Raw genomic sequence first — 25,121 nt, 5'->3', positions numbered from 1 at the left:
AAATTTAAAGTTCAAGTATATCGTACCATAATTTATTATCGTTGAGTAGATATAGAATAAAAGTAAATAATATGTGCGGACTATTTCAAAGAAAATATAACATTTCAATTATTGCAAAACCGATACGAATATTGATTTTAAGATCGTTTTGGGAACGATAAAATTAGGATACAACATTTATAACGTTAGAAACTATATTTTTCAGGAAAATTAAATAAGTTGCGTAGGATACACAAACTTTCCTTAAAGCTATTCTGTGCCAATATTTTATTTGTACTGTTATATACAGTTTCTGTCTTCTGGATAAATGTAACGGTAATTATTTGGAACAGGAGCGACCTCACCGATTTCGGTGACCTTGAAATATGTTGTCAAGGTCATCATTCTGAACAACCTTTTCTTATACGTGTAACTACCACTCGGTCTTAGTTCTCGAGATGACGGGGAAAAACCGTCGGTACCATTACAGTAAATTCTGCCCATATGTGTAAATCTGTGACACAGTACAAGCGTAGCTGACACGTTGATCGTTTTGTTAACCACTTAGCGATCTATTTACATCTATCAACTATCGAACTCTTCTTCTTTGTATTATGTTTTACGAATTTAGACAAACAGCTTCACCGAAAACCTCCTTAACAATTGCTTATACAAGGCTGTAAGAAACGTCTTCGAAAATTTTATTTTAACATCCTACCTAACATAAAAATCTACGTAGTAGCATTATCAGTAGATTATCAATTTCGCATACGAGCAAAGGTGGTCCGATTTTTGACCAAAACAGTATTTTCTTCAAAATTCCTTGCTTACATGCTCCGCTCACTGGTGAGGTTGGTATCAGGTTGGACTGGATTTTTACGAGCGAGTGGAGTGAACAAGCAACGCGTGCGATGATGAAGTAAAATTTTCGAAGGCATTTCTTACAGTTTCGCATATGCTGTTGTGAACGAAGTTTTCGTTGAAACTGTTTATTGAGATTTACCGACGACATAATTTTCACAATCGAATAACTGCGTTTTTTAATATATTGGCATAAATATTTCCAGTTATACAGGGTGTTTGGTAACAGGTGGTACCAGCGGAAACGGGATGATTCTACGCGAAAAAAGAAGTCGAAAACATAGAATAAAAATTTTTCGTTTGATGCTTTGTTTTCGAGAAAATCGACTTTGAATTTTCGCTCGGTACGCGTACGGTACGTTATAACGGATCTCACTGTAGATCGTTGTCTCGATGGAAAAATTAAAAAAAAAAATTTTTTTTTAATTTTTATTCTATGTTTTCGACTTCTTTTTTCACATAGAATCAGCCCCTTTCCGCTTGTACCACCAGTAGCATAGCATCGATAATGGTAAATGTTGACAAATATAACTTAAAATTAATTTGAATTTAATTTAAATCTAACCCAAATGCTACATATTGTTGAATATACAGCGTCAAAAATATTTTTGCCTACATTTCGGAAACTAAAACCGAGCGGCAGTAACATGTATAGGAAAAAGTTGTTCATTATGATGACCTTGACAACGTATTTCAAGATCATTGAAATCGGGGAGATCGCGCTCAAAATATAATGTAACGAACATCAATATGATCAATAAGAAAATAATACACTATTCTATTAAATCGTATAATACATTTCTTTGACTTTCTTTAAAAAATATCAACGATCGTTCTTTTTATGTGAAACATATACTTAATTAATGTTACAAGCTTTGTTACATTATCTATTTGCAAATGGATTAAATAATCTTTTACTCCGTCACTCTAAAGTCCTTATCCTTTTATGAAAGAATTGCAATATATAAAAATACATGTATGTATATACATCTAATTATACATAGAATATGTAGACAAGCTGAACTACTTGAAAGGAAGGGGAGAAAGAGCAAGCCAAAATTTATTAGCCAGAGCGAAATGCGGAAACCGAGAGGAAGATAGCAATTTATGAAGAGAAGAGAAAGATAGGCTACGCGGCGTATGTGAATTGAACATAGGCATACTAAAACATCTGCTGGAACATTGCATTTACATAGAAATAACTGAGCTGGCACTGAATGAAATACGAAACGCGAAGGCCATGATAGATTGCTTAAGAAGAGTAGCTCAATTAAGAGAGGAAGAAGTGAGAGAGAGGAAATAACAACGATGTCAAAAGGAAATTGTAGTGATAATGCCGTGCCAATAATAGATTCTTTCGTGATCGTTAGTTACAGATGTAGATTTAAATGGCAATAAGTTTAGATGTAAATGGATGCGTGAGGATCAGAGACTGAGAGATGAGTAAGTGTGAGTTCATTGGATACATCAAGTAGGTATACTGTATTATACATGTAATTCAGGTTTATTTCTTGGCCGCGAGATCCAAATGAAACAAATAGTTAGTATATTTAAATTATACTTATAATGATTGTTGATTATAATTATAACGATTGAATATATTGTTGATAATAATATTGTCTAAATATCGCAATAATCAACGTCACAATAATAATAGTACAGTAAATGCTCCAATAATTTTAAATATCGTAAACACGAACGAAATTGGAAAAATTTCTGCTCTGTTATAAAAGGAGAAGTCCAAAATGTGTATAAATATGAACAAACAGTTCTTTTGTGAAGCACTCAAATGTTTATTTTTCCTCCAGTATTGTCGTTAAATGATATATCTAATCATCATAAATAATATTTAGCTATATTATTTGTAAATTTTTCCACTTCAATCAACATAAATAATACTTCTATAATAGATATTCCTTAAAATGTAACACCTAAAGATGACGAAAATATATTTGTTTAATTATGAAAGCCTATTTTTCAATACATTTTTTGACTAAAAATAATGGTTTCATGAACTTTTTGTACTTTTTAGAAGATCTTTTTTTTTACCGAAATAATTTACAAAGTTATTATTAATTATGTATGATGATCAACTTTTATGTTATTCTTGAGATAAGACGATTTGTGAAGAATAAAAGAACAGTTAGTAGCATATATTTACTTACTTATCTTACTTACTTACATATATAAAAAGTAGCGGTATTTCTGCGAATCTAATTGATGTTTGAGAGGAATTTTAATGAATACACTTCTACGCATATATTTTTTAATTGTTCGTTGTATTAGAATGTTAAAATCATTGTTATTAGTTATGAAACATGAAGACATATTTCTGAAGAAAATAGCGAAAAGTTTCAGTTTTCTGTTACATTAAAGTTCACATATTAGATTTATCATAGAAAACACTTCATTTTCGTTTATGTAAAAATTCAACATCAATTATTAAATGAAACAAAAAATGTTCCATTATCCTTTGCTTTTTCAGGTGATACTTTTTATGTTAGCAAATCATCGATACTTCACTAATTATATTTATATAATTAGAAATTGTATCCCATGAGAAATGGAAGATATATTTATCATACAATTTTCCATATCATTTTAATCTGTAATTAATGTGCCTTTTTTGAAACTAAAGAATTTGTATTATTCATATAATTGTAGATAAAAGGTAGAATAAAACTAGTAGTAGATAATGTAACGCATTATTGTGAAATGAAAATTAAACACTAAACAATTTAACATTTTATGCGTTATGTTATTACTAAAAAAAAATTATACTAAGATATGAACGTTACAAAATTATAATTTAATTAGGTAGCGGTTTTCTCTTGATTATAGTGAGTATAGCATTTTTAAATGATTAAAAATTATTAACAAATTAATAGTATCAGAATAGTATTTAGGTAATATTAAAAACAAATTTTTGTTTATGTATGTGAAAATTATAATCATATAATAACTATCTTCGTCTGAAATGAAAACCTGTTACACGTATACTGTATAACAATTCACTAAAAAGGTTCATTCTTGTGTCAGCATTCATGTCTCTGAGAAAGATGCATACTTCGTTGTGCGTGCAATAATTCAGGCTTGTTTTATACAGTTTCCATGAAGCTTCGTGTAGCACATAATTGATTTCTATATAACGCATTTACATATTAAATAAAACATTATTAACACATATGATACAATTTAGATGAATCATAACGTAAATAATTAATTCTTAGACTGTGGAAGTTTATGCATAGATGTTATGCAAAAATGCATCTTAAATGCAGAATGTAGGTATATAATATTCAAAAAATGTATAAAATAAAATAAAAGTGTATAAAGTATAATAATCATTATAATATTTAGTAAGTGAAACAAATTTTCGCACGAGTCCAATGTTTTTAATTGTCTTCATAAAAATATAAATTTACATAAAATCCGCAGTCTGTTGATTATATACAGGGTTGTTGGTAACTGATGGTACAAGCGGGAAGGGGGCGATTCTACGCGAAAAAAGAAGTCGAAAATATAGAATAAAAATTTTTCGTTCGAGGCTTTGTTTTCGAGAAAATCGATTTTGAATTTTCGCTCGGTATGCATGCATTTTATCACGTCTCGTTATAAAGGATCTCACTGTAGATCGTTGTCTCGATGGAAAAATAAAAAAAAATTTTTATTCTCTACTGTCGATTTCTTTTTTCGCGTAGAATCACCCCCTTTGCGCTTGTACCACCAGTTACCAACAACCCTGTATATAGATGTATACTTTACAAACACAATTAGTTACAAAAGTTTATATACATCATTGTTATATAATCACTTATACTTACATATCAATATAAAATGGCTTCGTATTTACCGTATTTTCAAAAAGTTTTAAAATAATACAAACGTTTAACGTATAAAAACTTTCAGATGAAATTAGGTATAAGTTAGAAATTTAAAAATCTTTAATTTATTAATGCCTATTTTAAGGGACTTAATATATTTTGGATAAGAAGATATATGTAATGCCACATTTAAAAAAGTCATCTTCATTTCGAAATTCTCTTTGCTGATCTTACAAAAGAATTATTAATATCATTTAATCATTTATTAATATCCGGATATGTTTAGTAGACTTTTAAAAAATAACAATGTTCTTCGCAGCAATATCATAAAACTAAAACTATTGTCTGTTATTCCTGAATAGCTACTCTCAAGATTCGGAACTGTTTCGTATGTCAGACGTAGATCTTTAATAGTGATATTACTTTGTATCCACTTGAGAGTAAATTACAAAACGGACACTCTGTAATAGTTGAATCACAGTTATAGACAGTTATTCTCAGATACAAATGTCAATTCGTAATAATTTTTCTATCAAATGAATACGTACTTTTAGAGTTAAATATTCGCGAATCAGTCGCGACGTCTGACCATAAGGCTGACTATTATCAACCGAGTCTATTGATCGACGCCTCATTCCTTGTCAGTACATTCTGAGTCAAGACTTATGCCTTTGTATTGCCTTTGCATATAAGTAAAATCAATTCGTAACGCAACGTATTAATTAAAACTTAAAAATAAATTAATTTATACAAATTATTAATTATGCTACAAAATTAAGTTTACAATGAACCTAATACCTAATCTTACTTTATTATTCAATTAAATGTTAATAATTATAAGGCATATTGTTTTGTAATATAATTTGATTTAAATTAATTTGATTCAAATATAAGCGAGAAAGTATTATAGTAAGCTATTTGTTGCACTATCCGTACATTTCAATGTTTTCGAATATAATACACAGTATAAGTCTAATAATACTCTAACAATCTATAAAATATCCAAACAAAAGAGCCATTATGCTGTTCGAATATTTGAGCCGTTCTCCTTGTTCGATTGCCTTTCCCTCGCCCTTTCCTGTGTTTGTCTTCTTACTTCCTCTTCTTGGCAATTTCCCTCTCGTATATCCTCGTCTATTGCGCACTTTGGCATTTCGTCTCGCCTTCAACATCTCTATCCCCCTCCTCTAGTTGCCTCTCCACTCCTAGACCGTTCAGTTATTCCAGCAACTTCTCATTCATTTTTTTCGTGCACACTATAAGCAAGAAAGTATTCGATTTGTAAAGTTATAGCGATAAATATATTTTAAAAACTATAGAAAAACAAATATGTTACAAAAATCATGTAAAAACAAATATACTGCATAGTAAATATTTTAGTTCGAGTATGAAATTAATATGAATTTAAGTAATCCAGAAATTATGTGAGAAAGGAATGTTTATTTTCATGGAGATGTTTTAACCGAAAAAGAGAATTAAGAAGCAATACCTTCGGTGATCGGTAGTATAAAACCTTGAAATCTTTTCATCAGATTGCCTTGAACGGGTCTTGAAGTAACTATATGTGCCTTGTAACATTATATTCTGGCATAAATATATGTTTCGCGGTTTTATGAGTGCGAACAAGTTAAAATTTCACAAGCCTTTTCTTATTTCAGTTGCTTTAAATGGGACACAAATCTCATTTATTATTTGACATATTACGTTCACAAAGTTATTTAATTATAATAATACAAAATGCATAAATGTTAATTGAATAATTTATTGAAGTAAAAATTACCATTGTATACAGCTTGAAGTCTTTGAAAAAGTAGGAGAGAGAGAAGAACGTACTAGTCTAAATCCAATTTAATTTAAGGAAACGATGATGATTAGGCGTTTCATATTGTTTCACAGAATACATAATGAGAATATAATTCTTTTAAACGTACATACCTCTATACCGTTTTGAAATGAAATATGAAAAGCGAAACAATTTAAAAGTTAGGATATTCAATTTCATGATTCTAGGAATGAGCTATTATCAGTATTCTAAAAGTAGCGAAAAATATTATATATTCCTGAATTGCAAAATTCATGTTTTACATGTATTTTATTCATAAAAATTAACACTGTTAATATTCCTGCTGAAATAATAATTTTTTATCTCCCTGACAATTAATTTAGTACAAATATTTGCACATACATTTTAAAACTGTCAACCACAAATGTCGCTTATTCTAGATTTATTTGACATAAAATTTATAACAGTTTGATCTGTACTTTCTCTTTCGCGATTGTAAAACAACTTGGAGCAAGTGAAGGAAAAACATAAACTATCGCAATTATTTATGAGGAGGAAAAAAATATGTTAAAAAAAAATATTTCTTTCGCCAAACATTTGCACATTAAATAAAAGAATTCGTATAATTCGTCTCTAAATGAATTTTTCGTGCGTGTCGCCGTGCATGAAAGTGAAGCGTCATGCTAAGGAATATTTAAGGACCGACGATGACCTCACCGAAGTGAAAGTTCTCCGATTCAGTTCCCTGTAGTCGTTAAATGAGCAAAAGGTAAAAAGCAGAGAAAAAAGGCTTGCACGGCCTCTTTCGATTCCCCATAAGCCTCCAATGTATCCACTTCCGGAAGGTAACACGTTCCTTATTGACGTTACGACCTTGGTCGATCCCACGAAATCGATCGTTTCGAAACACCAGCCTCTAATTAACAGTTTCTCTGCCTTCTTCTTTCCGTCATAGCACAAATTCAAACGATACGATAAAATTATTATACGTTGTGAGACAGTCATAGATAATGAAACGATATTAAAAATTATGGTTCCTTTCGTTTTGAGCGAAGCATCTTCCTCCCCGGGCATTTATTTTGTGATGTAAACAGAATTCTCTATGCCCTTTTCAAATATGGCTTTACTATGGCTTTTAACAGGATACAAAGATACATAATGTAAAATAATGTATAAAAGCAAGATAAAAATGTTATATTCCAATTCCGCATGATAAATGTTATAGTCTAATACCTAGATTTCGTTAAGGATTTCAAATTATTTTATTGTATTATTGCATAGCGTTTTTTATTTTATAAGAATAGACAGTTTCTTTATTGATTGTTTAATATCACACAAATCATTATAAATAAATTATATTCATTTGTAATTATAAATTGAGCATTATAAATTTTGGAAAAGAATTTAATTTTTGTTATTATAGTATTAAGTAATACTTTGAATTCTAATTTTTATTTGGTGAACCCAATTCTTGAAAAGACAAATTAATTCGTGTGTTTACATGTATCTATTAGCTTACCGATGTCCTAAGTTTAATAATTTATTATCCAAGAATCCTTTGTTTTTAGGTTTAATTTATTCAGTTGCATTTCTATTATGTGAATATTAGATGCTAAGCCATATTTAATACTTATATCTGTGAAGGCTACAATTAGTCCACACCATTGAATAATTTTTAGCTTCGAGTTGACTAAGAAATATGCTAGTAGGATATTTAGATTATTATATTAATATTGGATTAAATTAACAATACTAAACAATGTCAATATGATGTATAATTCATTAAACATAATTTTTTATAACATGTAGATACAATATATTAAAATTTTGTGTAGGTATTCAATTTTTTCTGAATTATCTGTATATAATATATTAAAATTCTGCAGTATTGTATGGTCTCTTATTGCTAATTATTTATAATATACTTGTTGGAATTTCTCATCAATACAGTAAAAGTGTGTAGGATTTCTATATTCATTTTGCTGAATTCGTGATTCATTTTGCGATCGTGTTCTAAAAATCTTTCGATGGCTTGTGGTGAAATTTTATGCAGAAATGAGAAACCATCGCCGGTATAGTTTTGCAGTGTCCGAGCGAAAGATGGAAACCGAATAGCTCACTTTCAGATCCTGTTGCGTCTCACATTACTTATTTACCGATCTAACCATTCTCTATGACTCACTTTTAAGACCTGCAACCGTAATTGCTGCAACAGATAAGTATGTTTCAACTATATTTTCAATGAAGAAATTCAATAAATAATTAGATATTATGTAGAAATTATTTAGCAATATACTTATGAAGATACCTGTAGATAAAAGACAAAAGACTTGTAGATAATTTAATATTGTGTATCGTCTTTTCATTTGTTTCTAAACAACATCTATTTGTTTTTATCAATTTGAAAATTTTATTTATTTATTTATTTAACGGGCATAAGGTCTTTGGTATCGGATACGCGAGTGTAAGAGCTGATATAAAGAAGAATAAACACTAAATATAAGTAACCATTTTTACAATTTCATCTGATATATTATGGGTGTCTGGAAGGAGGTTGCAGATCCGTGAAACGATCTATTAATACAATCGGGATTATTGAAGTTAGTTCGGTATGGAGCGACATGAAAAAGTTGCCTCCTTCTAATGGGAATCATCTCATGGGAATACCGGGTTCGCTATGGTTCTCCGTTATTCAAGAACATATTCAAAGCGATAAGAATATTTTTATATTATGGAAATTTTTGGGTATCGATTTATTAATCTTGGAGGCGTCATTTGTTAGAAATCTGCGTTGCATATTTTCAAGCGATTTGATGTAATTCGATTGAATTCGGATTCCATATTTGAAATGCGTATGATACAATTAGAGACGAGTAAAGTAGTTTAAAGGTGAGAGGGTTTTTAAAATCTGTGGCGTGCCTAGTAATGAGACCCAGTGATTTTAAGGCGTTGCTTTTTGTATGGCTAATATGGCTGGTAAATGACAATGAGGAAAAAGTAATCCCTAAATCAGTTGTTGTTTCTCATTTATCTAATGGTGTATCATTTATGGAGTAGGTGACGTCAAGTACTATCTTTTCTCGCATGAAACGTACAACATAACATTTCGAGATGAAATGATATCTGTGTCTTCATAAATAAAAACTTGGACTACTCATTTATTTATGACAATAAGTAATAATTAATTAACGAATAATAACAAAAATAATTTAATGAATGTATTGGAAATCAGAATTAGAGACTAAAAATCGAAATAAATTTTTTGTGGATTTGAAATTTACATAACTAAGTAATAAATAAGTACATTAATGTTATTAATATATGCTTTCACTTGGCACACCTTTAATATTAATATCGATATAGGTACTTAATATTGGCGATTCTTTTAGATATTCTTTTAGATAACAGTTTTGGAATAAATGCAAAGAGAAATCTGTCTGAAAACTTTTGTATACTATCGTATATATAAAACAGAAAAATATCACCTATGTTAACCTCAGTTTCTATTAAATTCATCAACACAAATGAAAGTGTGCCAGGAAGGAAACAAATGTCCAGTTTCAGGAAACGCCGCTAGAACATTTTCTTGGTCCGCAATTAAATAAGTGGAACGGATCGATTGACAGTTTCGCTAATGATCTCGATTCGTACACGACACCTGACTCGAGAGAATAGACAAGCGAACAAGTAGACCCTGCATTTCTAATACCAGTGAAAAAGCCATGATTCCACGCCGGCCACATCGTTCATACACACAGACAATGTCAGTCCACCCGTTTGGTCGCACTTTCATCGTCCCACTTTCTCCGTCTTGTTCGGCCTGTTCGTTGACCAGACGCCGCCATGCTGTCCAATCAACCTTTATGCTCGATCAAGTTTTCTTTTTTTTATGCCTTCCTGTTTTTCGCATTTTGTCTCCCTTTTTTGTCTTTTTCTTTCTTTTGTTAATGGAAGATTGTAACTATTACGTGGAGGTGAAGAAAAAAAGATGAAGTTGTTAATTGTTAATGAATTATGTGTATTATATGGATTAATTTTACTATAGAATCTATAAAACGGCAATATTAACACCACGAGTGTTGAATATTCTGGACATAAATGTTCTTTATAGACGACGTGCAGTCTGTTATGATTAAATTACGGATTTTTATACATTTATGAGAAATTTAAGTGTGCAGAAACGCGCAGAGTATACATGGTATGCAAAAATATACAGGGTGATTGGTAACTGGTGGTACAAGCGGAAAGGGGGTGATTCTAGGCGAAAAAAGAAGTCGAAAATATAGAACAAAAATTTTTCGTTTGAGGCTTTGTTTTCGAGAAAATCGATTTTGAATTTTCGCTCGGTACGCGCGCGGTACGTTATAACGGATCTCACTGTAGATCGTTGTCTCGATGGAAAAATTAAAAAAAAAAATTTTTATTCTATATTTTCGACTTCTTTTTTCGCGTAGAATCACCCCCTTTCCGCTTGTACCACCGGTTACCCACCACCCTGTATAAGATATCTTTTTCTTTTTTTTTTTTTTTTTTTATTTATTTGTTGAAATTACAATCAATTCTCGCGTTGAGAATTTTCAGTAATTTTTCTGGCGTGGCGCAGTGACATGGCTGTTTATTTACAATAAGTTAATACGTATAAGATATCTAAAATGAATTTCTTATTACGATACTTACAGAATGAAACAAATTTATTCTTACAGTCCATCCCTTGTGAATTCGCGCAAAAATCCACAATCTAATTGCGCTCATTACTCCAAAAACAGTATTTTTCATTATTACATTGCTGTACATTTGTACAAGACTTTTATTAAAAAATAAATGAGTATTTATCGCAATTTAAAACCTGCAATATAATATATTTTTAGCGTATGATTAATGTAAATAAACTGTTGTTTATATTAACTATCGATCTAAAACTATCGATTATCTGACTTCAATTCAAGTTTCAATGAAACTGACCTACCTTGATCTTTTAAGTTAATAGAAAAATTCCATAATATATATCATCTTTATTGTGTGATACACATGAAATTGTATATTTGAGAGATACTAATGTATATAATGTGATATATTGATCTGTTTCATCGTTGGAATTTTTGCCACATATATGATTAATATATAATTAAAAAGCTATTGTATAACTATAAAATTACAGATGTTTAAAATATATTTGAACATATCATAGAGTGATATAATTTAAGCAAAAATTAATGTCATCGAAATATAAAGTACGAGTTATGTGTCTGCATTAATTTTTTCATGAATACAACGGACATTGAAAAAGGTGATAGCTTTTTTTAAAATAAAGACCATAGCAAAGGATAATTGACGATAATTAAAAGGAAATCTTTGAACATTATATATATTACACACACACATGTTCAAAGATTTTTATAATAAGATATACTAATAAATACGCAATTATTGAATTCAATTTTTAAAAACACATAGTATTTGTTCGTATAATTATTTTTAAATAATATAGTTATTTTCTATGAAGTATAAGACAAACTTTTAATCATAGTATAATTAGAAGCAACAATTAAAAGATTGTTAGTACTAGTATGAACGATTTTATTGCATCAGCCATAATACTGTGATAAAAATTAACTTTAAGCTAATGAATAAAATAAATTAACAGAATTCTGTAACTATTTCGACTAGTGTAATATGTGATAAAACAAAATGGTGAAATTATATACAAAATCTATCAGTCGCCGTATAAAGCGAACAGAATCCTCCGTTCTCAAACATCAAAATCAAAATCAAGAACCAACACCTTTTTGTTTCAAAGCAAGAAGTTTAATTTATAGCAAAGAATGATCGGTACGGCTGACTTCTGATTATCCTAACCTATAAATCCTATAATTCAATAGCGCCTATAACGTCTTACAAGTGATTGATTTTCCAGTTATCGGCAAGGAATCACTTTAGTAAATTGCATGGCGGAATCCAACGTGAAAATATGCGAAATTTCCCCTATCTTTTTCTTTTTCTTTCGTGATGGAAAGATAGAGGAGATAAGATAGAAGAGTAAGATAATGATACGTGTATCTAATGATTCAATTAGCAGGCTTCGTAACAACATCGACGTTTACTGAGCATTAATTCATGGTCGACGGTTTAAGAAACGGTATTACCTACTGGCGATCGTTAGTCCTAAAAGGTGGATAATTGTAGCGCATGAGAATATACATTATATATTTACATATCTATTTTTTTATACTAGCTTATTTATATTTTTAGTTCATTTCCAATATTTAAGTATACATTGAAGCGATAGATCGAAGTATATAGATTAATTCTACTAATATTAGGAAGTTTTAGAATTGTCTTTTAATATTTAAATCATGAATAAAAGTTTCCTTTTATAATAAACTTCATATTGATAAAAATTATATCGTTGAACTTTGTCAATAAAATTAATATTTTATTTTATATTTAAATAAAAATTGTTATTAGTTTGTTATATTTTTATTTTATTTATTATTGCTTAGTTCGTGCCTTTCGACTTTGGACGAACTTTCGGGTTTACATCTCTCATGTCTATTTCTCTTCTTATATGTCTATCTCCTCTCTTTTCCACTTTATTCTATTGCACTCATTAGTTTGTTATATAATTGAAATAATATAAATGAATTGAGAGTATAATGAGAGTCGAATATTGTCAAAGTTTTATTCAATATTTTGTACATTAATTTTTTATTAATCAATGTTACATATAATTTCTAGTTTGATAAAATTAAATGACAGACTAAATGTTTTAATTACAGAAATTATATTTATGAGTATAGAATGTCGATAGGAACATTCTATTATTATAATTGTAAACGTATTTATTGCATCACCTGTATATTATTCAATGATTTTCGGATATGTAGTACATATACTGGAAACATTCTATTATATCCTTAATTTGAATAATAATAAATCGAAGAATGCGATAGGACGATGTTTTATAGATGATATTTGGATATGCCGAAGCAGATGAAAATTAATGAACGCATATCAAATTCAGATATACATCATATATAATTTACAAATTGATCTTTGCGTGTTCTATAATGAAAAAGTTTCATTAGTTCAATATTTTAAAGATATAAAAAGAGATAGGCTATTTTTTCTATATATGTATAATAATTTCCTTCTCTTGAAAAAGAACAGATTATTTAATAGAATTGCTTAGAAATTATTTTTTATTTGTTAATGTAATTGTTACTTGTTACTTGCTAAGTTTGGAAGTGGAAAGTTCAATCTTAAAGATCAAGAACGTCGTGAAAGGCAAAATATAAATATAAAATAACGCACAGTATATACATATATTGTACTATATGAGAATTAGCAAGAAGATTATAGAGAAAAATTAATTAAGTTACATAGAAAAATTATAGAAGAAGATGCGAATATATTACTGGATAAACAAATAAGCATATTGAAATATGTAGCTTCCTTATTCATCTACAATTCATATGAATTGTTCGAGTCACCCAACATATGTATAACGATTTTTGTTTTTAAAGAATGATTCGGGCGTATGGCTGTCTGTAAGAATTCATTTGTTGTTGGCGCATCGTCGCGTAAATAAAAATTCACACAAATTTGTGTCTACTGTGATCATCCTTAAAATAGCTGCTAACATCATGTGACGCAACGACACGCTGTGCCGATAAATTTTATAGGTCGGACGGCGCCCGGACAAATGAGCAATAAACATAAACTACGCTCTGCAGCTTCTGTTATTGCGGTCGTTGCATTACAATGCCGAGTCGCGACACCAGTGCACGCGGCGCTTCTTTATTTCGAGCACCGCGCCGCACCGCACTGCACCGCACCAAGCGGCACCGTGTTATAGCGGTATTGAAGTCACTGCACCGTGAGAATACAGTTACGTGGTATTCTTGTGAATAATGCTGACCATTAGTGCGTACGGGGGAGAACGTAATGCCATTGGAACTTTCAATAAGTCTTTTACCACGGAGCACACACACGGGCAAGAAACATTTATGCTTTTAAATGTGCTACTGTATAAAGGTAGCTGATCCATTAGATATTTTTCTTCCTTCTTAACGAATTTTTATCAATTTATAAACACCAAAATTAGATTCCTAAGGAAGCTTTTTAAATTTATTGTACTCTTTGTACCAGCTCCAGTGACGCTGTTAGAGAAATACCGATGTCTTTTTTTTATTTATTAATATTTACAATGAATTCTCGCATTGAGAATTTTCAGTAATATTTTCTGGCGTGGCGTAGTGACATGGCTAATTATTTATAATAAGTTAATACTTATTATAGATAAGTATAATTTATAAGTAAGTGTTATAAATAAGTAAATATTACTTAATAAAAATATCTAATTAAATCTAGTGTTTAGGTCTAACGGGTAGTGTCTCTTCAGCCTGCGAATCTGGTCCGAGGTATCAAGTAGTCCAGTAATTAGGAGGTTTCGATGTTTGTTGATTCTTTTGCTATATCTGTCGCTATATTTTGCTATTTCCTCTTTAACTGTGGGTATCTTGAAGTCGCGATGTATAAATACCGATGGTGTGAGCATTTTTATTTGATTTCGTTTTCACTGATTTAACACTAAAAAACGAAAGAATCGTAATTCAAGAATGTTTTGACTTAGAATCGAAATTTCCTTTCAAGGATATCACCTTCTGCGCTTTAGTATGTATAATATAATATAATAATATTGTCATTCAGAATAAGAAATGCAAGAAAAATGTCGTGTTAAACGTGCATTTTATCGGTTGTCACGATTAGAGTGCTAAAGACACGCTAAAAGGCAATAAGATATTTGAATTTGAATTTGAAATAATAAAACACGATACACCGGAGGAAAACATTCGTCCACGATTAATAGTTTATTAGTTTTCAATATCTTAGAAGGTATAAGAGAAAAAGTTGATTAAATACTGAAATATAATATTAAAGATACATTTGAAATTTTGTAGCAAAACAGTAAGGTTCTTCCCTTGATGGTTTAGGAATTATATGCAATTTATAAATATGTTTTACTGTATAGAATAGAAAAATAGTTATTTTGTTGGTTTTGAAGTGCTGTGAAGAAAAAACTGATTAAGAACTTAAACTACTTGTTTTTATCAGAGATGTATTTTAGAGAGAATATTAGTTGTTTATAATGATGTAACTGAATTTATGTGATAGACTTCTTACTATAAACACGTATATAATGAGAAAAAGTTTATTCTCTTTAGAAAGCGTTGAGCTTTCAAATTATAAATTAAAAATGTTTAACATAATAATATTTAATACTTAATATTTATTGTATGATTAAAATTAAAATATATATGATTATTAACACTATCACGTCCGGTGGCACCAATGTATGGTCAAGTGCAGGCAAAATATTAGTGTCCTGAGACAGCACATTGACATCACCCGTAGTCGACTCTGTATGCAAAGTTTACGCACTTGAAATTTTTTATCAAAAAGCGCCGCTTACTCATTAAAGTTATTAGTAAATTTATGCAGATGGCAAAGTCTTAATACTATAATATTTTAATTTAGTCATAAACACTGAGATAAAAAAATTAACAAAAATTTTCTTATCGTGGTTTTCTCTTGTGGTTTTCAGTGGTATAAAGCCTTTACAGAATTTAATGAATGCATTGAAATTAATTTTGATTTAAGTCATTAGTTTCATGCGTAATTATCGGTTACCATATGTTTAACGCGTCAGAAATAGCGAATGGTTTGCACCAGCACCTTGACATTTCGACGTGTTTCAGATTTATTACGTTCAGATTTATAACTAAATACATATATACAGGGTGGTTGGTAACTGGTGGTACAAGCAGAAAGGGGGTGATTCTACGCGAAAAAGGAAGTCGAAAATATAGAGTTTCCTAATCTAAATTTGGTTGAAGTTTTTTGCAAAAATCTTTGAAAATAAGACTAAGCAGCGGTAGATAAAAGTTATATAGATAAAAGTTGTTGAGAATATTGATCTTGACGACATATTTCAAGGTCGTTGAAATCGGTTAGGTGTGCTCTGATAGATACAGTTACTATTTCTCTCTTTTGCTATATGATATTTTAGTCTTATTTTTGCTTGTAAAACATATTGACGAAGTTTGACCGGAAGAACGTTGAACATTCTATAGATGAGAATGTTTTAGTCGTCAAACAGATTTCTTTTCGCAACGTAAACAATATCTGCGTAATTTCATACTTGATGATAACAACATATCGATGATTATTGTTAGTTTAATCATTTAATTAAATTTAACTAATTATCAATGTTAGTCTCTTCTTTTTTAATGTATGATTTCTTTAGAGATTTCTTCGTTTGCTAACAAGCTTGCATTATAGATGAAGTGTGATTGGAGAAATAACATAATTAAAGAAGTTGCGAATTAAGTGAATTTGCTTTGATGTAGGTGAGAACGTGGTAGATAAACCGATTAAGAAATAGAATATTTAAGAACATATTTATTAAATTAAAGAGACTTGTTTTCATAGAAAGATACTGCGTTGTAATACATTTAAATGATTCGATAACTAAGCTGATTATTTTAAGATTTATTTCGTAATTATCATTTTTACTTTTAATTAACTTTTATTTTCTCATTTAAGATAATTATGCATATAGCAACAATTTTCTATTGGTATTTTAAATATGCGATATTTAATTTCACTTTATGCTATTATGAAAATTACTATATCTGTAATGAAAATATCCTGCAGGAGATAAAAACAATTTTATACTAATAAGACTTATATTTATATTAACATTCTAGTACTCTAAATCATTTCTTTTTAAATTTGTGTTTTGTCAAGTAAAAAATCTCGTTTTATCATAACATATGTCGGATCATCACTGGAAATGGGGTTGTGGGCGTCAAATGAATCTTCTCGAGGATTAGCCATTGATACGGTACACACAGGCGTAGTTTATTACAATGATAGAATTATTACAGTCTTAACAATTGATCACGGCGGTTCGGCACTCGCGACACTAGTGACGATGCTCTCGGGCTAAATAACGAATCCGCGGCCAACGGGATGACAACAGAACGTACTCACAAAGTCTAAGTCTGAGAATAATCACTGATCGCGAAAGCGTTACTCTTTGATCGATGAGATCGCGAGCGAGAATGCCTTTCCCGTCCCGATGATGCCACACAGGAAAACTATAACGGGGTGTGTCTAAGGATACGAGATCATCGGATTCGTCGAGAAAAGCCTTCGTTCAGAAAGTAAGGGAAATTGACGTTGCTGCTAATTGGTCAATCTCCATATCGGTGGTTAGAAAAGGATGCTAGTCGCCCTCGAGGGAAAGTTGCTAGTGGGAGACGCCGCTCGTTGAAAAATATGTCTCCCCTATCTTCCCGTAGTTGGGACAAAGACTGTTTGTCTGTTTGAAGGACTTTAGTTAACTAAACCTTAAGATTTATAACGGGCCCTCGGGCTAGCCGAACATGTACTGCGGAGACGCATCGACATCTGGCAATCATCTTACTCGAAGAATAGGGTCTGCACGTGGCGAGCCACGGGACAGAAACCGTTGGAATGTTTACTGTCGCGTGTCGCCACAAATATTTCTTTTAAGGAGAGCTATAGAATTACTCCATACCTTTGTTAGGCAAAGCGTTCATCCCGTGACCGCGGCTACGTTCGGCGACTGACTGTCGCCTCGAGCCCAAGCTCATTATCACAATTCTCGAATAATTACAATCGGGTTGAATAACTACAATTGTTCAATTACAGCTATAGTAGACTCTAGGTTGCAATGTTGCGGGATTATCCAAAATTCCAAAGGCTCCGGTGTTCTTTCATCTCCGACACGGCCATCCTGACTATCACACGTCCTCGTGTGTAACTAAAATATCGTATTTCTTACATTAGATCCGATACAACTGACATTATTTGCGATTTAACTAAATGTCCAAGTAAGTCAAGGGTCCAGTGCAATAACAAAGTTTCGTTCGGAGGTTTGACAACAGAAAAATAAAAGAGAATAGGAATTTGTAATGTTATAATTTGTATTCAAAGTGTTAGGTGCGTTCTGTGAGTCGCCAGTCAAACCGTAATGACACAACAGATCATTTTCGATTTCGTACACCGGTGAACCTCAGTTTGTTGGATCATATTGCCACGTTGGGTGCATTACACCCAGAAAGCACGTAAGCCCACTCAACGGGTTACAACAAAAGCACGTAAGCCCACTCAACGGGTTACAACAAAAAGCATATCAACCCACTCAACGGGTTACAACAAAAACACATCAACCCACTCAACGGGTTACAACAAAAACACATCAACCCACTCAACGGGTTACAACAAAAGCACATCAACCCACTCAACGGGTTACAACAAAAACACATCAACCCACTCAACGGGTTACAACAAAAGCACATAAAACCACTCGGTGTATTACTATGACCACAACGCAGTGTTAATGATCCTCTGAGGTCAGTGTACTTGCATCGTTATTATCACCGCCGTTGTCATCACCGCAGACGTCTAACTCAGCAGGGACGCAACCTTCTGGCATTTTTCTCAGTCTGTCGTGTCTGTCCTTATATGATCGTTTGCCGTCTAAGGTTTTTAGGGTATATCTATCTCCTTCCAAAATCTCGGCTATTACGAATGGACCCCTGAATTTCGGATCTAACTTCGTCTGGTTTCTTTCCTCGTTTTTACGTAACACGAAATCGCCAAGGTTGAACCTAACTATTTTAGCTTTGTTTTTGTCGAACCTATCCTTATCGTATTTGGCGCTTGCTTCTATATTCTTTATCGCCTGCTGTCTTACATGGGAGATATTTACCTCTCTTTCTTCGATACTGTCTGGTAGGGATAAGCCGTAGGGTCTCGCTGTTTTACCGATCAGTAGTTCCAACGGGCTTGACTTAGTCACGCGGTTGGTGGTACAATTTAAGGCCAGTTGTATTTCCCCGATCGCGTCTTGCCAGGACCGCCCGGTGGTTTCTATTGTTGTGAACATGTTTTTTAGCGTACTCATAATACGCTCTACCTGCCCGTTGGCCCTACTAGCTCCGGTCGCAATTAAATGGAGTTTAATGTGTTTATCTTGACAAAAGTCTCGAAATTCTTTGCCCGTAAAACATCTTCCCTGATCCGCTATTATCCGGCAGGGACTGCCGAACAAAAATATAGCGGACTTAAGCGCTTTAATGGTGTTAATGGAGTCTAACTTACGGGTATGGTGCAAGTATACGAACTTGGTGAAGGCGTCGGCCAACACAATGACGTATTCCTTCGAATCGTTTTTACCGCTTAGTATGTCCATATGAACCGTATGCCAAGGTATACTGGTCTTAGGTATGGGGTGTAATTCGGCTTGTACTCTACCCGAACTTGCCTTTGAAACTCGACAAGCATGACAGTTCTCTACGAATTTGCGAACATACTTCGCCATTCCTTCGAACCAGTAATACTCGTACAGTTTCTCAAGCGTTTTATCCCAACCTAAGTGCATAATGGACTGGTGCACATGGTTAATAACAGACCACCTAAACCCTCTCGGAACGATGGGCAGGCAGAGAGTTCTACCTTTTCTCTGTATTTTACGATGAAGGGTGCCGGACCGTAACTCATACGTATTCGCGACGTCTTCCGCGAGCCCTTCGTTCTGTAATTTATCGACGATCTCGGAAATTTGTGGGTCGCGACGTTGTTCCGCTAGTAGCCAATCGTCGGAGATTTCGGTTAGGTTAATTTCTTTCTCTACGATTTTGCTGAACGTACTGCGATCCAAGTCTACGGGATTTCGCGAAAAGAAATCTACGTGGGCCATCCGTTTACCTTCCCGGTACCTAATGTCAAAGGTAAAAGTTTGCAGGTAAGCCCACCATCTGTAAACCCTGTCGTTCAAGTGTACCTTACTACTGGATGCTTTCAGGGAGTTGCAATCGGTGACAACGAGAAATTCTCGTCCGTGTAAATAATGACGGAAGTGCTTGACGGCGTTTACAACTGCTAACGTTTCCAATTCGTAGGAATGATACCTAGATTCCGCAGGGCTAGTCCTTTTGCTGTAATACTCCACTACTCGACTTTTACCTTCGACCCTGTGCATTAAAATGACTCCATATCCTTCCGAGCTAGCGTCCGTATGTAGTTCTATGGGATAATTGGGATCAAATATCATTAGCACCGGCGCGTCAGTCAGAACGGAAATTACCTTTTGTCTTATCTGTTCGTGCCTATCCGTCCAAGGTATATTCTTGTTACTCGAGGTAAGTGCGTACAGGGGTTTCATTACTTGTGAAAATTTGGGAATGAAGCTTCGGAAATAAGAGGCGAAACCTATGAATTGCCTAAGTTGTGTGACGGTCGACGGTGCAGGTAGAGAACTCAAGGCTTGTATTTTACCCGGGTTTGGACGGACTTCTCCGTTACGAATTACGTATCCCAAGTAGAGTACCGATGTCTTTAAAAAGGAGCATTTCGAAAAGTTAAAGGAGAATCCGGCTTTCACGAGGGTATCTAATACGGTGCTCAACCTTTCTAGAGCTTGGTCTACTGAGTCGGCAATAATTAGGACGTCGTCCAAGTAAACAACAACGAACGAATACGCGAGGTCGCCTAAGGCGTTGAGAATGGCCCTCTGGAAAACGGATGGTGCATTTTTCAATCCGAACGGCATAGTCACGTACTCGTATTGCCCGTCGGGTGTAACGAACGCCGTATATTCCGTCGAATTAGAATGAATGGGAATTTGGTGGAATCCACTGGCCATGTCCAGGCTAATGAAGTATCTCGCCTTCTGCAATCTCGCGATTTGATCCGCGATGAGGGGTAGGGGATACCGGTCCGCGACAGTATTTTTATTTAATGCCCGAAAATCTACGCATAGTCTATCTGAGCCGTCTTTCTTCTTTACAAGTAAGATAGGGCTTGCGAACGGTGAGTTGCTCGGCCTCACGATTTTTGCTCTAATTAACTCGTCTATTCTCTCACGCACTATCCTACGCTCTTCTTCGCTAAGTCGGTAGGGACTTCTTTGCACGGTAACATTAGGATCGATTAACCGTATTTCCAACTAGCCCGTGCTTACGCGAGTACGTGGGAAGCCCGTAATGAATGAATCTTTGAATTTCTCGAGGACAGAAATTAACCGACTTTTATCATTACCAACCACGTCAGTGTCAACCGCATTGATATTGATCTCGTCCTCGGGGGTTTTACTACAGGCATTAATAGTCTTCGTTTTACAAATATCGACGCTATTCCGTGTAATAGTTACATCAAAACCCTGGCTTAAGATCTCGCGGCCAATCATGATATCATAATGCAGGTGACTATCGGCCAGAACGTGGAAGGTTATCTCCAATGTAAAACAGTTAATGCGTACCGTAGATAAGATCTGGGATGTACTCTTAACGCAGGTGTTTCCTATTCCTCGCATAACTACTATATCTGTCGTTCTCCTACCGGAGAATTTCGGAGCGACAGATTCTCTAATTAATGAGCACTCGGTTCCGGAATCGAAGTAAAATGGGAACGACTCACCCAGATGACTTAAACTACCGGCTGGGGACTCCACCACGCAGGAGTTGACTTTACGCTCATCCTTGGGGCCTGGTCTACCGTCCCGTCGCGCCGGGCAGTTAGGTGCGATATAGCCTTCCGCATTACACCTGTAGCAAACCGCCTTGGACGGTGCAGCCGGTCGGTTTCCTTCCTGGCGTCGTGCATCCCTCTGCTGTTCATTCTGCATCCTCTTGCGGCAGTCCTTTATTCTGTGTCCGAGAGTACCACAGTAATGACACCTCGTCTGGTGGCCCGATAACTTGCGTCGCTTAGCTTCGGGTTCCGCCGGTGCATATCTCGGCGAAAATGTCGACTCTTCTTCGTAACAGAAGGGTCGCATTTCGCTCAGGAATTGGTCCTCCGTTCTGATATCGCTCGTGAGGGCCAATCGTTTAAGACGTTGGTCGTGTGGAATTAATATGTAGAGAGTGACAGCGTTAAGTATTTCGTCTAGCGTAGAATGTTGCCACCGCGTCTGCAGGAGGGAACGGACACGGCCAGCAAACGCCCCCGTGGATTCGCCCGCTCCCCGCGGTTCCCTGGATACCTTGATTAACGATGAGGACGTCGTCTCTCGGCCACCGAACTGTGTAAGGAATCGTTCCTTAATTTTAGGCCAAGTAACTTCTCCGTTTCCCGTCGTTCGCGCCAGCCAATGTGCTGCAGAACCCTGTAGAGAGTCACTTAAGGCAGAGTGTAGTGCGTCATCTCGCAGGGGGTTGTTCTGTAGGGCCCTACTAACAGCCGCGCACCACGCGGCTGGGTCGACGCCTGCGACTTCTGGGTTAAAATGTGGTAATTTGGTGATTCCCGTATTTGGTCGTTGCATTAGCGTATGAATTAGGTTGTTCATGTCAGCGACCTGCCCTTCCAGCGTTCGCAACCGTTCTGATCCCACTTCTGATGTCGGATCATCACTGGAAATGGGGTTGTGGGCGTCAAATGAATCTTCTTGAGGATTAGCCATTGATACGGTACACACAGGCGTAGTTTATTACAATGATAGAATTATTACAGTCTTAACAATTGATCACGGCGGTTCGGCACTCGCGACACTAGTGACGATGCTCTCGGGCTAAATAACGAATCCGCGGCCAACGGGATGACAACAGAACGTACTCACAAAGTCTAAGTCTGAGAATAATCACTGATCGCGAAAGCGTTACTCTTTGATCGATGAGATCGCGAGCGAGAATGCCTTTCCCGTCCCGATGATGCCACACAGGAAAACTATAACGGGGTGTGTCTAAGGATACGAGATCATCGGATTCGTCGAGAAAAGCCTTCGTTCAGAAAGTAAGGGAAATTGACGTTGCTGCTAATTGGTCAATCTCCATATCGGTGGTTAGAAAAGGATGCTAGTCGCCCTCGAGGGAAAGTTGTTAGTGGGAGACGCCGCTCGTTGAAAAATATGTCTCCCCTATCTTCCCGTAGTTGGAACAAAGACCGTTTGTCTGTTTGAAGGACTTTAGTTAACTAAACCTTAAGATTTATAACGGGCCCTCGGGCTAGCCGAACATGTACTGCGGAGACGCATCGACATCTGGCAATCATCTTACTCGAAGAATAGGGTCTGCACGTGGCGAGCCACGGGACAGAAACCGTTGGAATGTTTACTGTCGCGTGTCGCCACAAATATTTCTTTTAAGGAGAGCTATAGAATTACTCCATACCTTTGTTAGGCAAAGCGTTCATCCCGTGACCGCGGCTACGTTCGGCGACTGACTGTCGCCTCGAGCCCAAGCTCATTATCACAATTCTCGAATAATTACAATCGGGTTGAATAACTACAATTGTTCAATTACAGCTATAGTAGACTCTAGGTTGCAATGTTGCGGGATTATCCAAAATTCCAAAGGCTCCGGTGTTCTTTCATCTCCGATACATATATATATTTTTGCATACGAGTACATAAATATACGAGTAACAAAACTTGTTTTTTTTACATTAATATTCCAATCTAAACGAAACTCTAATAAAATAGTCAGAGATTCTTCAAACTTCTTTTGTATAAAACCAAAAGGTTTGCTTTTTGGTATATTTCTATACTAATAAACGCCTATATACTAATATTTTATAATAAAATAAACTTGAATAAAATGATCCAAAATTCTTTAAAGTTGTCTTTTTGCTAATCAGGAAAACTCGCTGTTTCACCGTATCTTTATATTAACAAATGTATATTATGTATATTATGTAAGATCGATAAAGGCGAACGATGCTTTGAATTGGAATCAAAGATAAAGCGTTTACGTCACTTTCCATATTTCTCAATGAAAAATTTATTTGGTTAATTACGTATATATTACGTATATTATGTACGTCATATGTATATTATGTACATTAATATTCTATTCTAAGTCAAATTCAAATAAAGTACTCCAAAGTTACTCAGTTTTCGTTTATGCAAACAAGGAAAATTTATTTTATTGCATTTTTTGTATCATCTTTGTAAAAGTGTAACTGATGTATATGTACACGTACATATACACATGTATAAATAGTTAGGTTGATAGGGTACATTGCAGGAATCTAGCAAGAATGAATATATCTCTACTTTAAGGTGTAATTGATTAAAACTACATCGAAGTTGCGAAATTATCCACTGTAAGGAACGGGCTAATAACAAGGACTTTCTCTTATTCATACGAAAGCTCATTGGTATGCGTACGCAGAACAAATGCCGAGCCTTTGGAATGGCGAACAGTGTGCCGTAATATTAACGAATAATTACTGAGATCACGGCTTGTTAATGACCTAACGGAACTGTATTGCTTAATTTTGTTGTTTCCACATTCAATGGAAAGAAGCATTATTTCAGACAAAAATGTTGAAGAATATTCGCGAAAGATAAAAATTAAAGTCCTGTAGTTTAAACTGTGAAGTTTATTAATATTGTTAATTGAGATGAAATTACGTATTATGTTACGTACGTATTGCAGTACATTCTTTAAAGATAAAATATGCTTTGCAAATACAATTCTGTTTATTAATATATCCATAATTCCGTGCTGTGCATGCAAATGTAGGAATAATAATTGTTGATCCAAGAATAATGAATTGATAAATAGGAATTATGAAGAAACAAATATATGATAAATAAATAAATAATAACGCGTGTTCCAGAAACATAATTTTAAGCA

At 33.9% G+C, this 25,121-nt stretch overlaps 2 protein-coding genes and 1 long non-coding RNA gene across 5 annotated transcripts in view; 1 reads left to right on the top strand and 2 right to left on the bottom strand.

Annotated features, from left to right (window-relative positions):
* LOC126866514 (tyrosine kinase receptor Cad96Ca) overlaps positions 1-25,121 on the top strand; it is a 75,003-nt gene that overhangs the window by 14,438 nt on the left and 35,444 nt on the right. The gene's annotated exons all lie outside the window — the stretch shown is intronic.
* LOC126866904 (uncharacterized) overlaps positions 17,339-25,121 on the bottom strand; it is a 168,348-nt gene continuing 160,565 nt past the window's right edge. The window contains exon 2 of the long non-coding RNA XR_007690079.1: positions 17,339-18,052. This is a non-coding gene — a long non-coding RNA (uncharacterized LOC126866904). The remainder of the gene's footprint in view (positions 18,053-25,121) is intronic.
* LOC126866666 (uncharacterized) lies at positions 18,063-23,349 on the bottom strand. Its single transcript, XM_050620529.1, has 2 exons — positions 21,958-23,349; positions 18,063-18,298 (listed from the first exon to the last, which is right to left on the bottom strand). Exons 1-2 carry the CDS (start codon positions 22,943-22,945, stop codon positions 18,279-18,281), a joined length of 1,008 nt encoding a protein of 335 aa, XP_050476486.1. The 5' UTR covers positions 22,946-23,349; the 3' UTR covers positions 18,063-18,278.

The sequence above is a fragment of the Bombus huntii genome, chromosome 1, assembly GCF_024542735.1.
Source record: "Bombus huntii isolate Logan2020A chromosome 1, iyBomHunt1.1, whole genome shotgun sequence".
NCBI lineage: Eukaryota > Metazoa > Arthropoda > Insecta > Hymenoptera > Apidae > Bombus > Bombus huntii.
This window is presented reverse-complemented; position numbering and strand designations above follow the sequence as displayed.

Bases quoted from the DNA above. Each gene is read 5' to 3' on its own strand.
- LOC126866666 (XM_050620529.1), bottom strand. From the start codon at position 22,945: ATGGCTAATCCTCAAGAAGATTCATTTGACGCCCACAACCCCATTTCC. The intron at 18,299-21,957 runs GTGAGTCGTTCC...ACGATATTTTAG, and splicing joins CGGTAGTTTAAGTCATCTGG to TTACACACGAGGACGTGTGA.